The 15,935-nt window shown below is 31.9% G+C and overlaps 2 protein-coding genes across 7 annotated transcripts; both read left to right on the top strand.

Moving 5' to 3' along the window:
- Positions 1-646: 646 nt before the first annotated feature.
- Positions 647-10,391, top strand: Wde (Fibronectin-III type domain-containing protein windei). 5 transcript variants are annotated; one of them, XM_076390812.1, is made up of 15 exons: positions 3,369-3,605; positions 4,041-4,378; positions 4,454-4,564; positions 4,706-6,370; positions 6,576-6,940; positions 7,021-7,281; positions 7,454-7,783; positions 7,844-8,012; positions 8,078-8,268; positions 8,340-8,426; positions 8,515-8,572; positions 8,646-8,719; positions 8,832-8,931; positions 9,003-9,172; positions 9,250-10,391. In XM_076390812.1, exons 2-15 carry the CDS (start codon positions 4,114-4,116, stop codon positions 9,343-9,345), a joined length of 3,942 nt encoding a protein of 1,313 aa, XP_076246927.1. In that variant the 5' UTR covers positions 3,369-3,605; positions 4,041-4,113; the 3' UTR covers positions 9,346-10,391. The 5 variants fall into 5 exon arrangements, with proteins under 5 accessions (XP_076246926.1, XP_076246925.1, XP_076246927.1 ...); XM_076390813.1 differs by having other exon boundaries at positions 5,471-6,370; positions 9,250-10,385; XM_076390811.1 differs by lacking the exon at positions 3,369-3,605 and adding an exon at positions 647-728 and having other exon boundaries at positions 4,454-6,370.
- A 419-nt stretch (positions 10,392-10,810) lies between these two features.
- LOC143187400 (putative E3 ubiquitin-protein ligase RNF144A) lies at positions 10,811-14,003 on the top strand. 2 transcript variants are annotated; one of them, XM_076391630.1, is made up of 5 exons: positions 10,811-10,886; positions 12,249-12,818; positions 12,895-13,057; positions 13,129-13,451; positions 13,534-14,003. In XM_076391630.1, exons 1-5 carry the CDS (start codon positions 10,857-10,859, stop codon positions 13,768-13,770), a joined length of 1,323 nt encoding a protein of 440 aa, XP_076247745.1. In that variant the 5' UTR covers positions 10,811-10,856; the 3' UTR covers positions 13,771-14,003. The 2 variants fall into 2 exon arrangements, with proteins under 2 accessions (XP_076247745.1, XP_076247746.1); XM_076391631.1 differs by lacking the exon at positions 10,811-10,886 and adding an exon at positions 11,427-11,518.
- Positions 14,004-15,935: the final 1,932 nt, after the last annotated feature.

Raw genomic sequence — 15,935 nt, 5'->3', positions numbered from 1 at the left:
ATCCTGAAAATCCAACTGCTACAGATGTTTAGAACTGCTTACACTTGAGTAACATTTTAAGAATCACTTTCCCAATTTTTTCCAATAACTAATAATCACTTTACTCCGAGATTTCTGTAGAAAATACTACAATGTAGCATAGTCATTGTTTACATACCGAAAAAAAAAGGAGGAACAGTTCTCCCGAGTAGAAGACTGTGTCCAAATATTGAAGAACACCTTACCCATACTTAATCAATATTGATTTCGTGTATCGGTGGATATTTTTATGGGAAAAACCAAATCCTGACCCCTAAACAAAAGTATTTTGCATACTTCGGCTAATATTATAAGTCCTCAAAGTATTTGGCATTACGGCGCATGCGTTGCTGAAATTTTCTGAAGTGCGAACTGCATTGCTTATATAGGTCGATAGTTCCTTAGATATACTTTTTAACACACATAATCAGAAGGTTCATAACTGCACACGCACAGTTTGAGCAAGAAACGAAAATGTTTTTTTCCCTACAAATCGAATTTCCACTTTGACTAAGGGGACACTGTATACTAACGGTTATGAATAAATGTGGCAACGTTGCTCGTCGCTTGTTTAGGTTGCGGTGTTGCAGATACTCGATGAACGGGTATCACAGTGTATCTTCGTTTCTGGCATTTATCGCAAATATAACGTATTTTTGTAAAATAGAGAACATGTGCATCATTGAAGACTATCTGCATTATGATATAACGTAAGTTCATCAATTGTACACATACTCACATGTCAATTTAGGACTGGGTCATTCCGATTTCTTGGTCCGAGTTGTTAAGATCCAAACATTTGGTCGTACACATTTGTTCAAAATCGTGGGAAAAGTCGGCGTTAAACGATTCTGCGGTAAATATTGCAAAAAAAATAAAAATGACAAATTAATATCGTTATTTCACTCGACTATAAAGGTATTGTTACTATCACGTTAAATATATTTCGTTTTGAATGATTAAGAAACAGTTAAAACAATGAGATAAATAACTTGATACAATTTGTTTTACGTACAATATTTTGGGTCTTCAGTCCCAAACGTAATGATTGAGGCCATTGTAGATGTCATACTATGTATGAAAAGCTGCCATTTTGTACATTATAAGTACGCCATTTTGTTGTCCTTTACAAAATGAAAGCTGATAAATTTGTATTCATGTATTTAAACATATAACATTTGAATCGCGATGTACGATAATAATTAAAAACAAGCATGTTAAAAGACATCAAATATTTTTGCATAATGTTATATAACATCATGACGTGCATAAAAGCAATTTTAAAAATTTATATTTTTTTTTCTTGAAAAAAAATTTATATTTAATTTCGGATTAGATAAAAATTAAATGGACCATGAATTAAAGCAAGTCGGTTTGACTTAAAGTGTTTAGTACATACTAAACATAGTTGTACACAACTATGAACAAAATTAATCTTTATGTAAGAATAAGCGTAAATCGAAAATAACTTTTTTTTCACTTTAGTTTCGATAAGCATTATTTTGAAACTGAAATTATTGATTTCCGATAATATGAAATTTCACTTACAGTGACATGAAATAATTATATAATATGTAGCAATACGGTTTTTGCGTTGTTTTTATTAAATGAACTCTCCTATACAGCGTTTTTGTATCGTATTTATCTTTGAAACGCAACTTTAATTAATAATTTTTTAACAGAACGTATAATACTTTTCTGCGCAATCGCAAGGCATGACGTGAATAAAAAAAGTATCAAAACTTTTCTCAAATAAATCTAACCCTTCCATACATATATTCCATAATTATTCTAATTTTTTTTACAAAACGTATATATAGTCATAAATGAAATATTATAAATATGACTTTATCGATTTCCAATATATAAAATTTTTAGTCTACTTAAATTATTAGATGAGTTCCTTTAATCCGTTCAGATCAATATTTTATTCCAAAAAACAGATAAGAATAAATTAATGTAACCATACAAATTTATGTCGTATAAACTATAAAAAATAATATATTCCTAAATAAAAAGTACATAGAAAACCGAATGGCATTGTTAAACGAGAAAAATCCCTTATAATTTCATAATACCTTACTGTAGTCCCAATTGAAAAATTTCAAGAAATTACAACGAAGGAAAGTTTTTTCTTCTGGTTAAAATTAGCAGAGTCAAAGACAAAAAATCGGATGATTCGAATGATCAATTCGAATTAAACGATTAATTTTCTGAATCGCAGATAAATCCGTACAATTGATCGATACGTGACGGGTTATGAAAGTATCATAGTTCTCCCACTCGACGAACACAGCGTTGTATTACCAGTGTGACGCACGTTGACCGATCGGCCTCGTTGGTGAGTGTGGAAAGAAAAGGGGTGGGGCTGCGTATCAAACGTTCAATATAAGAGCACTAGCAAATTTTAAATGCTATAAACACTTGTCCCTTGGCTTTGGCATAAAAATAGAGTAATACCATTAAATCAATTAATCGCGAAAACTGTTTACTATCAATATCGTAAGACTTTACTACTCACAATATCTAAAAATAAATTCGGTCATACAAAAATTTAGTAACTTAAATTTTAGAACCTATATTAATTTTAAAAACCTAATTAAATTCCCATTTAGTTTACAAATATAACTGGATAATAAAGACACAACGCCAAATATATACACAATTAGAAGTATATATTGAAGTTAATATTATTATAGTAGTATAAGAGCATTAAGTATCGCTGAGTAGTGTGGAGATGGAAAGGAGTGGGGGAATTGTAAGTGTGACTATTTTCTGACTTTGAAGTCTTCTTTGGTATAGAGTTCAAGGTCAAGATTTTTACATGGAACTTTCCGTTCTATGTATCAAATTTCAACGGAGATGTTTATTCATTAGAATTTATTTATACCATTTTGTTAGGAAATAATTTTCCTGGGAACGAATTATTACGCCATATTGGACGACTTCGTGTGCAGTCGTTGATTTTCGTGCGGACGCATGTCGGGGCCTATGTTCAGCAGTACTCGTTCAATAGACCAGACTATCGGAAATCCCGCCTTTCTGAACATACACTTCTGCGGTTCAAATTGCATTTATTTCAACATACTTTGGCGTGATTACCACAATTGATTTTTGTGTTGTGTACCATTACTCGATTCAATATGAAGATATTCTTTATTTGATCTCTGAAACTGTTACACTGGTGGGACGAATTGTACGAATTAGTTACCAGATCATAAATCTCCTTGGTGCAACGTTAACACGAAGCTCTCGTACAGTTTTAATGATCTTAAAACGAAAATATGTATCTCTGTGATGACACGGTACATATATATTACTTGAAATACAATAATAGTTATTAAGATTGTAGCTTCCACCCGCCATTTTTGTTAGTTGAGTACTTATGGGCCAGGGACGACACATGTGGCGCGTCATCGAGGGGCCCATATTGCATTATCTTCCACTTGTGTTTAGGAAAATTGAATCCTCTGGCATGTGTGCTGGAGTGTTAAAAGTCGCGATTAATGTCGTTTATTCATTTTCCGCAACAGTTGTAGATATAAAGAAATAGTGACAGCAGTTGGAGATATTGATCCGGAAAATACGTGGGTCTTTCATTTTCGGAGTGCTTTTTGTACCGGTTTATTTTGATTGAATAAATACAGCAATTTATTTAACACTACTAAAAACTGTGTAGTTCTAATTTTGTACAATATTTGACGATTTGTGAAATAATGTTGTTTGATTATAATCTTGTTATGCTTGAGTAATTATCTAAGTTTAGGATTATAAACAAAATTGATTATTTTTTAAATATTAGATCAGTTTATTTAATTATATGATATAACTTGTGGAATACATTATGTTATATTATGCTTGTAAATTAACAACAATAAAGATTTGGAAAAAAACAAATGTGAATGATAATGATAATTTGCACAGTACTTTAGTTATTATTTCTAGTTAATTAAGAAGTTGAATAAGGAATGAATAATTATGTAATTAGTATGATAATTATTCAAATACAATATCACTTACAGATTGATGAATATTAGACTTTGAAGATAAATGGGGGACTTATAACATTTCATTATATATCTCATCCTTTCTACAATGGAGACTTTGAGAACTGATACAGTGCATACAACTGACTCTATACATTCTTTGTCCTGTATCAATACACATCATATTGATGAAATATCAAAAGAAAAGGAGGATGAGTTATTATATGGTACTGGTGATGATGGTGATGAAGAAGATGCACTGTCAGATGATAGCATGCGTTTAAGGCTATCTGATGATGATGAACCAGAATCAGATGATGTATTAACATCTATTCTAGATGAGCAACAAAATGACTCCAAACGATTAGGAAGTGGTAAGCTTTGTATTTTGTATAATTGGTATTCTGTGACATTGGTAAATTTATTTTATTGTTTCATTTGGGTGACAGAAGTGACGTCTGGAGAGAAAGAAGATGAACAAGCTTCTACTGTTCCAGAAAAAAGTGTAGGGGGGAATGACACAACTGCAAGGGAAATAAGTGAAGAGGAACAATGTTCAGGTAATGTTTCCATGGATGACACAATAGTAACCCATCGTAAAAAGGATACCAAAAGATATGAAAATGGATTTATGAGGCCTCAATTAAATAGTGCGCCTCGTTATCCATGGCCCAATTATGACTTTCAATGGAGGTTTCCAGGTAGTTTTTATTATCGTCCGTTTCCTAGTAGCAGCAATCATGTTTTTCGCACCAGGCAACCTAGAGGATACTACAAAAATCGAACACATGATTACAGTCATAGATTTTATAATACATTTCTTCCTTTTGAGCAAGGAAGACGTAGCGGAAAATTTAATTCGCATTGCAGCCCTATCTATGGTTATAGGCAGCAGAATAAACCTTTTCAACATGCTGCTATGAAAAAAATAAATGCTACAAAAAAGTCTGACCAAAACCATGTATCTCCTTCAAACACAAATGTATCTTCAAGATCTGAATTTGACAAAAATGTCGACAGTGTAAACGTTAATGTTGATAAGACTATTGACGAAAACAATACATTAGATAGTGATCATTCCATCAGTAACGAAAAAAATGTTGATGCAAATCAGGTATTGAGCGAAAGTGTGGAAGATACACCGATTGAAGACTGTAACAATGAAAGTCTTACAAATACTGTTTGTGTAGATAATTCTTCCAAATCGCAGCCTGAAGTAAAATCAATAGAAGAGAGTTCAGAAATGATATCACTATCTAATGATACTGAATGTAAAGATGTTATAATTGTTGAAAATAATGTTTTTAATGAATCCTCCAGGGAAACAATTGCAAATTCTTTAACGAATTGTCACGAAAATAGTAAAGAAATGAATGAAGATAAAATTAGTACAAATAACGTAGATTCTGATTGCAGTGATATTTCTGGCACTAATAATTCTAAGATATTGGAAAAATTGCTTACAGAAGGCACAAGAAGTAAATCCGACAATGATGAGGTTGCAGAATGCATCAAGAAAGATAATGTAAATAATGAAATGCAGAGTGAAACAATTACAATTGATTTGGATGTGAATGAAAGTGAACATGTTGAACAGATAAATAAGCCTGAAGAACATGAACTTGATACAAATCAACAATCTGTAGATGTAAATCAAAGGATAGAAACAACTGAAAGCAATTGTGAAACTGTTTCAAATAATTTAGAGGAGGAAAAACTAGCGAACAATAAATCAACAGTAAATAAAGAATTAGAAAATCATAATGTAGAAGAAATTGTTAGTAATAAGAAAGAAGATCGTACTGTACAAAACATGACATTAAGTGAAAGTAATGAAATTAATGTTCTCGAGGGAAATGATGTAGTGAATAATTCAATCCATAAAGAAAGTGACATGGAAGTTGATGTAATGCAAAGTGATGCACTAGATGAACCACTTGTTTATAGTGCAGAATGTGATAAAAATAAAATAAATAATAATGATAATAGTACAAATTCTACTGAATTAACTAATTTAATTGTTCCTGAAGATCAATCGACAAAACCTCAAATCGAAATTCAGGAACAAAAATCACAACCTGTTGATAAAAATGCAGAACCAATAAAAAATGAAAGTTTGCCGATAAATTCTGATAATAAAACATCAGAAGTAACCGAAAATGTTGGGTCTTCATTAAATAAGAGTAATTTATCGGATGCAAAATCGCAAAATGGTTCATTAATGGTTGTTACAGACATAAAAGATAGTAATGATGATAGTGATAAAAAAAATGTTGAAGTTCCAGTAACTACAGTAAGAAGAAGAAGGCGAACGAAAAAAATGATGATGCTTGCTGCAGCACATGAAAATATTATTTCTGAAGAAGGTAAGCAAGGTAGGACCTATGTTATGGTAATTGATAATAGTTATGAGCTGCAATATGGCTTCCTAAATATTATACTTCGTATTTCAATACTTTTCAAACTGAGATAGTCTAATCGCTTTCACATAGCTATTTACTACCATGTACAGATAAAATACTTTTCGTCTGTGTGACTTTACTGACTGTTTGAAAACATTTTCTGTTTCAGCAAGAGAAGGTGGAAGGCAGAAGAGAAGGACAGCTAAGAATGCAGAAGAGATAATAAGGAAAAAATTCCTTAATCACGATAGCGACTTAGAATCAAGCGATGGTTCGGAAAAGTTTGTAATTGTAAACCATAGAATGAATCAAGATGCGCGTCCTTTATCTCCACCCTCTCTGAAACGTAATTGTCCCGACGCTGACACCGTTACAATGAATGGGGGTACTAAAAAACTCAAAATAAATCCTGCAACATTATCTGACGAATTATCAATAAAGCAAAACGATTCTCAAAACATTAAAAAGCTTGATTATGTTCGCAAGTTTTTCCAAAGAGATCTAAAGGAGAAACTACCAAAATTGAAACAGGAAGTATGTTAAAATCCAGAATATTTCAGGAAAACATAGATAATAAATATTCCACGATAATTAATATTAAACATTTCTTTAAGGAATTAGAAGAACTTCTCATACAAAAAATTGTTGAAACAATCACGATGCGTGGTGAAATTGGCAAACTGAGAGAACAAGCACGTATATCAGAAAGAAACCAGGAAGTGACGCGCGCGAAATGTCAACAACTGGCGAAGCAAATTAAAGATTTTGAAATGGTTTTGATTCGTAATGCTGCGGATAGGCGTGCGAATAATGATAAGCCTACCCCACCGATTAAGATTAATAGATCTGTTGGATTACAAGTTAACTTTATTTCGGTACATATCTCAACAGCTATATTAGTATTTGATAAAACGTATTGTCATTATGTTTATACTGTCATTATATTTATGTCTATATTTTATGTCTATATTAAATGTCATTATATTTATGTCTATATTTTATGTCTATATTAAATGTCATTATATTTATGTCTATATTTTTATATAGGATCATGGAATGCAAAATTTGCGTCAATTGCAACAGAATTCTAATATGAAGTCTGTACAGGTTACAAATAATAATACCAATAGTTCACCAAGTACTCCTACTAATGAGAAAAATAATGCTACCAGTCCGAGAAGGGGAATTAAAGTAAGATCACCTAGACGAATTGAACCAGCGACTGGACAAACTGCCGTAGTTTCCCAAAGTCATACTCAATCTCCAAATATAATGTCTACTATAACTCCGGCAGCTTTGGTTGTGGCTAAACCTATGGAAACGCAACACACGTTAACAATACCTAACCAATCTAATATTCAACAGATAATATCAAATGTAAGCAATTTCAATGATTATCTTATTTGACACAAATAAATATATTGGTAATTATTGCAGCAACAACCACAAGCGCAACCACAATCACAACCGCAACAGCCGCAGCAAACTATCGTTCTAAACGGAAAATTTCCGAATCAAATGAATCGTCAAAGTACTCCAATAAATATTGCGAAATCAAAACCAAACGATCTCATCGATCTTACAGACGAAGAGGAGAAAAGTAAAGGTATGCAACATTATTTTTTAATATTTTTTATAAAGAAGTATTTTAACTAAAACTTTAATTTACAGCTGCCACCACTGTACCAGTCGTTACTACTACGGTAACCGATCAGCAAATAAATATAACGCAGAAAACAACGCAGCCTTGTTTCCAAAGGGTAATCCAAACCATACCGGGAGGAAACGTAGCTATAACGAGTCAACCTCCTAGTATAAGAGTAGTACAACCAGCTAGCCAACCGACACCTACTGCCTTAGTGGTGAGTTAAACAGAAATTATACGGATTCCTAAAAAGTATCGCAAATATTTATTTTCCCTTATTTGGTTTAGAATAATATGAATGCTCGATTAGCATATGTGATGCAAAGTGGTGTTGGTCCTGCGAGGCAGTTGTTAATAGCACCGAATTCCACGCCGGTGAGATTAAAAATCCATTGAAAATGCATGTAAAACATTTCAGCTGCATTTGTTTCTATAATTTAGCGATAAATATTTATTATTCTAGATGCGGCCAGTGACTTCTTGCACTAGAGCCTCGTTTTCAACTCTAACTTATAAAACTGGTACGTATTTGTACAAAAACACATAACATTAAAAATAGTAAAAGCAACAGGTTTCATTAAATTCAATTTGTAGGAATATCAACAATTGCAAACGGGACAGTTAGAGTTTTAACGACATCAGCTACTTCAAATGTACAATTTCACAAGGTACTGTGTCTTTAACTTATATATTGTATTGATTATTTTGTCAGTTAATCAATTTTAATTATTTCCTCCGATAAATACACATAAATACTTTTGTTATGTTTACCTTTTTTAGCATCCTGCTCCTTTACCAGATACTCGAAATTATGCTGTAAATCCTCTTTGGAAACTTCCTCCACCGGCTCCATCATTGAAAATTTCGAAGGTTGCAAATGGTATGATAGATATAATTAAACAAAAAAGATTAAATATATTCCAAAATAAAATGGTCATTGTTATGATGTAGGTATTGTACTGTCCTGGAACATGAACTTATCTGATAAATATGCGGATATCGCTAGTTATCAATTGTATGCGTATCAAGAAGTTGCTGGTATTCCTCCTAACACGTCACTGTGGAAAAAAGTGGGAGATGTTCGAGCTTTACCACTCCCTATGGCATGCACTCTTACACAAGTAATTTGAATGATCGTTATTTTATAATTAGGAGAAATTATTACAGTTGATATTTATAACATTGCTATTTTTTTCAGTTTTCCGAAGGCAATAACTATTACTTCGCAGTTCGAGCTGTTGATACACATTCCCGAAAAGGACAGTATAGTATACCTGGCAATATTTCTTTATAAGAATATACGGTGGATATTAAGTTAATTTAAAAATCGATATTTTAATTTTACTTTTAACGCACAATATAACAAGTCATGACTCATGTAGCAACAAATTCCTTGCAGTTTTCTAAATTATCATCTAATTTATCTCGTTCATTGTATGTAAAATACATTTAACGAAAGTTACAGAAATATTTGTAATGATTGAGGTATGCTGTATAGAATACGCATACAAATGAATTTGTTGTATAATAGTAAGTACTTGTTTAAGGATAAGTATTGTTCATACACTTGCTGGTATCTATGATACGACTATAGCCAACATATCTTTCCGTTCTTTTTTATATGCCCCTTAATTTATAAACTCAAAAAATATAAATATTAATTCTGACAATGTATAGTTTACATTCTGTCATTGTTTTTATAAAAATTGCAATATAAGAATTTTATAAAATTTTCGTGCCATATTTAGCATAATATTATTTATGTGTCACCCGACGGTCAAGAATGATTTAATTAGAAAATAGTGTCTCGAAGTTCTATACGTCTGAAATGATGCATACAAAATTAATGACAGAAATTTCACGTCTGTATAAAAGCACACAACATATATTCTAGTCAAAAAAAAAAGAATTTTACTTAGCAATTATTTTGATATTCACATTTCATGAAGACTGTTACAATTAAAAAGAATTATGCAATTGCTTAAAAGTCTGATAGTGATATTGCCGTTCACTGAAGGTGTTCATACACGTTGCTTCCCTATAATTACTCATTAAGTAAAACCGGTTTTCATTTTCTTCATTAAATTTGATTTACTGTCATTATTACTTCATCGACGAGTATTGCTGATACATAATTTGCTCAATTTTGATACAATTGTAATAAATTTTAGATGTTAAAAAATAACATATTCCGTAGATTTCAATTACATAGGAAAAGAAAATGAATTTGTGTCTGTAAATATTGATGCCTCTTGTATATGTTCTGACTTTTAATATTTACAATCAGAATGTATATAATTGATAGTATAATTATTCAATACATTACTCTTAAGTTTCACTCATTTCTGTGTGATAAAATGTATAATAAAGTGATTGTTCATTTTTTATACAAACGTCTAACAAAAAATAATTTTTAAGACCTTTCTCAATCTTGAATGAAGTAAACGAATATTGTATGTATTTTATAGACTATTTCATTAGCACTTAGAATAAAGTGATACTAAAATTAGTCATGAATAAGTTTCAAAAAAGTTATTCAAGTTTGTTTAGTTTATATGAAGGGAGATCTGATTTCTTTAGATTACAAATATTCTGTTACGAAATATTCAAATGAAATAACTGGAAAATATGATAGAAAAATCTGATATTGCCAATACGCGTTTCAATTAAATTTCCCGCTCTTCTCGGCATAATTTTTCCTTAAGTAACTGGAATGTCAAGTTCTGTGAATTTTCTTATAGTGCATATGTACATGCATATGGAGTTTATACCTTCAATTTCGTCGTAATTAATCACAGAACCGCAATGTGCAAAGCGAACATGAAACATGAATCGGTGAGAAACTTTCAATTGTTTTCAAATACTATTAGACAGAAATAGTGTTCGAATTTCGTTTGTCAATCGCACGTAGATCTCACAACTTTGAAGATACGTAAAAATATACTGTTACGATAACTCCTGTATTGGTCAGTTGATAGAAAAACATCAGTATTGAATAATTTAAAAGATAACGAAATATTATAAAACCATTAAAAAAATGTGTCGTCTTATCTTTAACCCATTACCTGCATACATACATACACGCTTCCACATAGTAAAAAAACATAATTATATCGATAGAGAATAACCAAAAAAAAAGGGGGAAAAAACATTGTATTGACGAGTTATCACTTACTCCTAACGTTAAGTGGAACGTGAAATAATATGAAAAATGTTATCTGAGAAATTGATTAGCGGACAAAATTCTGGCTCGATAGAATTCCTAATTCGTGTCGTGCAATATTTCCACTGCTGCACCTCAATTCTTCGTGCACGTTAAGTGAGTCACAAGGATGCAGTGTTATGTTCAGCATAAAACAGTTGCAATTTTTCCGAAGATATTGCAGCACGGACGCAATAATAATCGTTTTTTCTCGATACCGTACAAAAAAGTGCAAGCTTAAAGTGAGGGCGGAAGTAGTTAGTCGGTAATTTGTGTATACTGTTTGCTGATACTTCATGACATAGAACGTGAAAAGCCCGTGAAATTAGAGGAAAATTGTAAATCCGAAGAATCATCCGAATGGAATGATCGTACGTTTACAAAGTTTGATCTGTCAAGGTGTCAATGAATACGCATACTATCGAATAATGAATATGCGTAAAATATTACGTAGCAATTTTCTTACTTTCGCGATGTATCTCGAACTGACAAACAAAACATAAATATTGTTCGAGAATGATATTTTGCCAACCGTTTCATTAGCGACTTACGATCTATTATAAAGAATTCGTTAGCGTACGTATTATTGTTCGATTATTATTTTGTTTCTCCAGTCAACTGTCGTTGATCATATGTTTTGCTCAAATTAAGTAAACTTCATATCAAAATACGAATACCTTACGTGTGTATAGTGTTGCAACTTTTCATTTGAGATCAATATTTTTTTGTGATTATTTTCATAATATAATTATACGAGAAAGAGTTGAAGAATTGTTAGACAAAATAATGAAATATGACGAGTAGTGCGAAGCTGTATCAGTATGAATGGAGTGAAATATGCAAAAACAAGTCATTTTACGGGTGTGACAGTTCCAATTTTCATGGTTTACATATGTCTTATATTATGTGGCAAGTGCTGTTGCAAGCTATCCACGAGAAGTCAGTGAGCACAGCTCTTGTCTGGGACTGGTAGTAAAATCTACATTGATAATTAGGGGATGCCCAGCCTACATTCGCTCGTCATACGACGAGCTCCACTAATGGATATGGGTACTGCCACCAGCTCTGTGACGTCCGTTAATCCTTCTACCAAAATTGCCACTAATCAGAAAAAAGTCGATAAGTCTAATAAACTTACTGGAGTTAGATTACCTTTGTTGCGTAAGGAAGCAAGTGTTGTTAATCTTTCTTTGACGGAAAGAACTGCATTGGGAAAAGGAGTGGATGCCCCTCTCCTTAGGCCTGAAAGTAGCGCAAGCTTGGAAGCCCGTGGTAGTAGCTGGCTGAGCTTAGGCCCAGGAGTACTACGAAAATGTGAAACTGCAGTGGGTTTAAGCACCTCTGCTCCAGAAGGCAGACCTATAAATCGCAGTCGAGTCTGTTCTCGCTGCTCTAGTTTGTTGTCATTGGCCTCTAGTTCACGCTACAGTTTAGCAGCAGGAAATTTTGTTCCTGCGAGTTCTCAACAAACGCTTGGACGCATTTTTTGTAAATTATGTCTTGTTGATACGTCTCTTTCCAAAACATTTAAAATAGAAGGCTGTGGTTGTTCCTATTGTAAAGATGTATGTGTAAATTTTTCCTTTCTTTACTTTGTGGCAAGCTATTACAAAGATTATTAAATGTATCTCAATATTTTAGTGTATGAAAGATTATGTTGAATTTGAAATTGAAGAAGGTGCATACGAAATTAGTTGCCCTGATGCACAATGTGAGCTTGGAGCAATACTTTCCATGAAGGAAATAGCAAGTCTTGTTAGTCCTGAACTTTTGGAAAAGCATCACAAATACCGTTTGAATAGAGGTGTGTAGATTTTAATCTATAAATTTGATAATATTACTTTGTAATCTAATAATTTTATCTGAAATGTGCAGATGTATCTATGGATAAAGCACGTGCCTGGTGTCCTCGTGCAGGTTGTGAAACAATATGTACAGTAAATACTACTGGTTCAAATGGAACTGCTGTTGGACCTGTCCATTGTCCTAACTGTTCTACAGATTTTTGCTCTATATGTCGAGAATCTTGGCATAGTGGTCCTTGTTCTGACCTCTCACTGGGCATACCATTTGATGGTGATCATATCAAATGCTGTCCTATGTGTTCTGTACCTATTGAGAAAGATGAAGGATGTGCTCAAATGATGTGTAAGAGATGCAGACATGTTTTCTGCTGGTATTGCTTAGCTTCCTTAGATGTAAGTATAATTATTTGTTGTGATAACGATAATGTAATGACAGCATTCATTTTTTAATTTTCCATTTGTATCAATACTACAGGACGACTTTTTATTACGACATTACGACAAAGGACCTTGTAAAAATAAATTGGGTCACTCACGTGCATCTGTTATTTGGCATAGAACACAAGTTATTGGAATTTTTGCTGGATTTGGATTACTTTTGCTCGTTGCATCACCGTTACTTTTACTAGCTGCGCCTTGTATCGTTTGTTGTAAATGTCGTGTGTGTGGTTCGTCTAGACTTGAACAAGACGAAGGTGATACTACAACGTAGAAACTTTTAAAAGTCTTTCAATATTCCTGTTATTTCTTTCTAGTATGATACACAGTTAGATTATTCAATCCGCGGATGCAATCGGTGACTTGTATATTGCATCGTGAAGAATGTGAAAGATATAACATTTATGACTCATACACATATAATTCCGTAAAATCTTTTAATACATTTTTAAGACAATTTTACATTGTGAGAGAGGGTTAACATTCTACTTTATGTTATCTAAAGATGTTATTTGTAATCAAAGGGTATTTTGACTGTGTTAAGGTATTACTTGTAAATCATTGAGTCTAAGAAAGTAATATTTTTATGTATTTGTATGTATTTATAGTGTGATTATTTTAAGTAAGAAACTTACAACGTTTATCAAAAGCTACTTAATACCGATCTGCTCCTTGATAGTTATAGATTTCAAAAAGAATGTTCGTTTTGTTTTTATTGTTACCAAACGTTAATGGCATCTATGTGTAGACTTGTTTTACATACAAAATCAAATACTCATGATCTGCGTTTACAACATTCCAGAAAATTATGTTTACATTGCATTAGATGTACTGTCTCATCCAAATTGACCTTAACTTTTTTCTTTTTAAGAAGTAAATAATCTGTTTTCTACATATTTATATGGCAGTTTTCAACGATACTCAATATTATTTTCATGTACTTTTAATGTTCTTTTATGTACATCTAAAATTGAAATTTCCCGAATGCACACCAGAATGCAAGAGAGTAATATAATTACGAAATATAGACTACATATGCGTCTTGTTTGAATATTTATTGGAGAATTATAAATATTATTTGTTGAATTGCACAAGTTTCTTGTAATATATTTACCAGCGCTCCTCTGTTTAGATAGCAGAAATATCGGGTGTATATTACATGTACATTATTATAGATACGTACGAATAATTAAGTGGCATGTAAGTTTTACCAAAATTGTGAAAAATCTCAAACTTAGAATATCTGTAAATTTCGTCACTAATGCATACTTAATATATTTACTGTTAATGATATACTTATTATAAATACGATTTCTTGATTTAAAAGAACATTGTTCTGTACATGTTGTAATGCTATCGAAATTCAATTTTTCGAGTTGAATAGAATGTAGATTACAGATAGCAAAAGAGCAGTATGTTAATAATGCATAATGAATAAAATTAAATAATTACAAACCGTATTATTATTTTATTACTGATGAATAGATATGTACTCTTCATAGAATATTCCCTTCTGTTCAAAAAAATTCTATTATCATCCACTTACACTCCAATTAGTGTAAATATATTTTTTTCCTGATTTCTTCTACGATAAAACACTGAATGAAATATTAAGTTAGAATAAACTTTTCTTAATTTAAAATACAGATAAAGAACTTCATCTATGTAAAGAAAGAAGAATTATTGCACGTAAAATATTGATAAAATCGAAATCTTTCAATTTTGTTTCGTTGAAACGATATAGGGGTCGCTACATGTATATACTGCGGTATTTACGTTACAAAAACGAATAATTCAATAGGAATTAATTTTTTTACCAATAAGTAATTGATTGTCTATTTAATTAGAGTTCAATTGGAACTGAAATATATAGTAAAATTATTATGTCATAAATATTCAAATTTCTTACAGTATCCATAGATGTGGAATTCAATTTCTTGATATCCTGTTGCATTTTCGAAATTCACTTTGAAGTTTTGCCGAGTACACGTGCACTGAACTAGTTTTGAGCACTCGAAGGGTACAAGGAGGTGAGAGGAATGCCTTTTGCTTACTGTAGACTGTAGACAGAGTTGAAGCAGTCTGACAACTGTCCTCTTCCGCCCGAACGTCCCTCGAGCCCCTAAAACTATACTTCGGTGCATTTGTACCCAGACCAAATAGAAGGTCAATTATCTCGAAACCGAACCGCGATATATAAATATTTTTTACTTCTGTTTTCATGTAGAATCAATGCATTTCCGTCTGTAACATCCAATTTTGATATATTGTAAGATATTTTAAATTGTACATTGGGAAGGTAGAAAACAACGAAATATTTTATAATTATGTCATTGTTACACAATAACCCATTTATTATTTTTCTAATACAATATTTTTTTTGTAAGAAAACTCGAAACTTGATTGGGTTAACATTGTTTGGAATGAAAAGACTTGCAT

Source organism: Calliopsis andreniformis, unplaced genomic scaffold (genome assembly GCF_051401765.1).
Source record: "Calliopsis andreniformis isolate RMS-2024a unplaced genomic scaffold, iyCalAndr_principal scaffold0022, whole genome shotgun sequence".
Lineage (NCBI taxonomy): Eukaryota > Metazoa > Arthropoda > Insecta > Hymenoptera > Andrenidae > Calliopsis > Calliopsis andreniformis.
Note: the sequence above shows the minus strand (reverse complement) of the source record. Positions and strands in the feature narration are given on the sequence as shown.

Excerpts from the sequence above, each read along its gene's own strand:
- Wde (XM_076390811.1), top strand. The coding sequence starts at position 4,114 with ATGGAGACTTTGAGAACTGATACAGTGCATACAACTGACTCTATACAT. Across the intron at positions 6,941-7,020 it reads TACCAAAATTGAAACAGGAA|GAATTAGAAGAACTTCTCAT; the intron begins GTATGTTAAAAT and ends CATTTCTTTAAG. Across the intron at positions 8,013-8,077 it reads CGAAGAGGAGAAAAGTAAAG|CTGCCACCACTGTACCAGTC; the intron begins GTATGCAACATT and ends TTTAATTTACAG.
- LOC143187400 (XM_076391630.1), top strand. The coding sequence starts at position 10,857 with ATGTGCAAAGCGAACATGAAACATGAATCG. Across the intron at positions 10,887-12,248 it reads CGAACATGAAACATGAATCG|GGGATGCCCAGCCTACATTC; the intron begins GTGAGAAACTTT and ends ATTGATAATTAG. Across the intron at positions 13,452-13,533 it reads ATTGCTTAGCTTCCTTAGAT|GACGACTTTTTATTACGACA; the intron begins GTAAGTATAATT and ends TCAATACTACAG.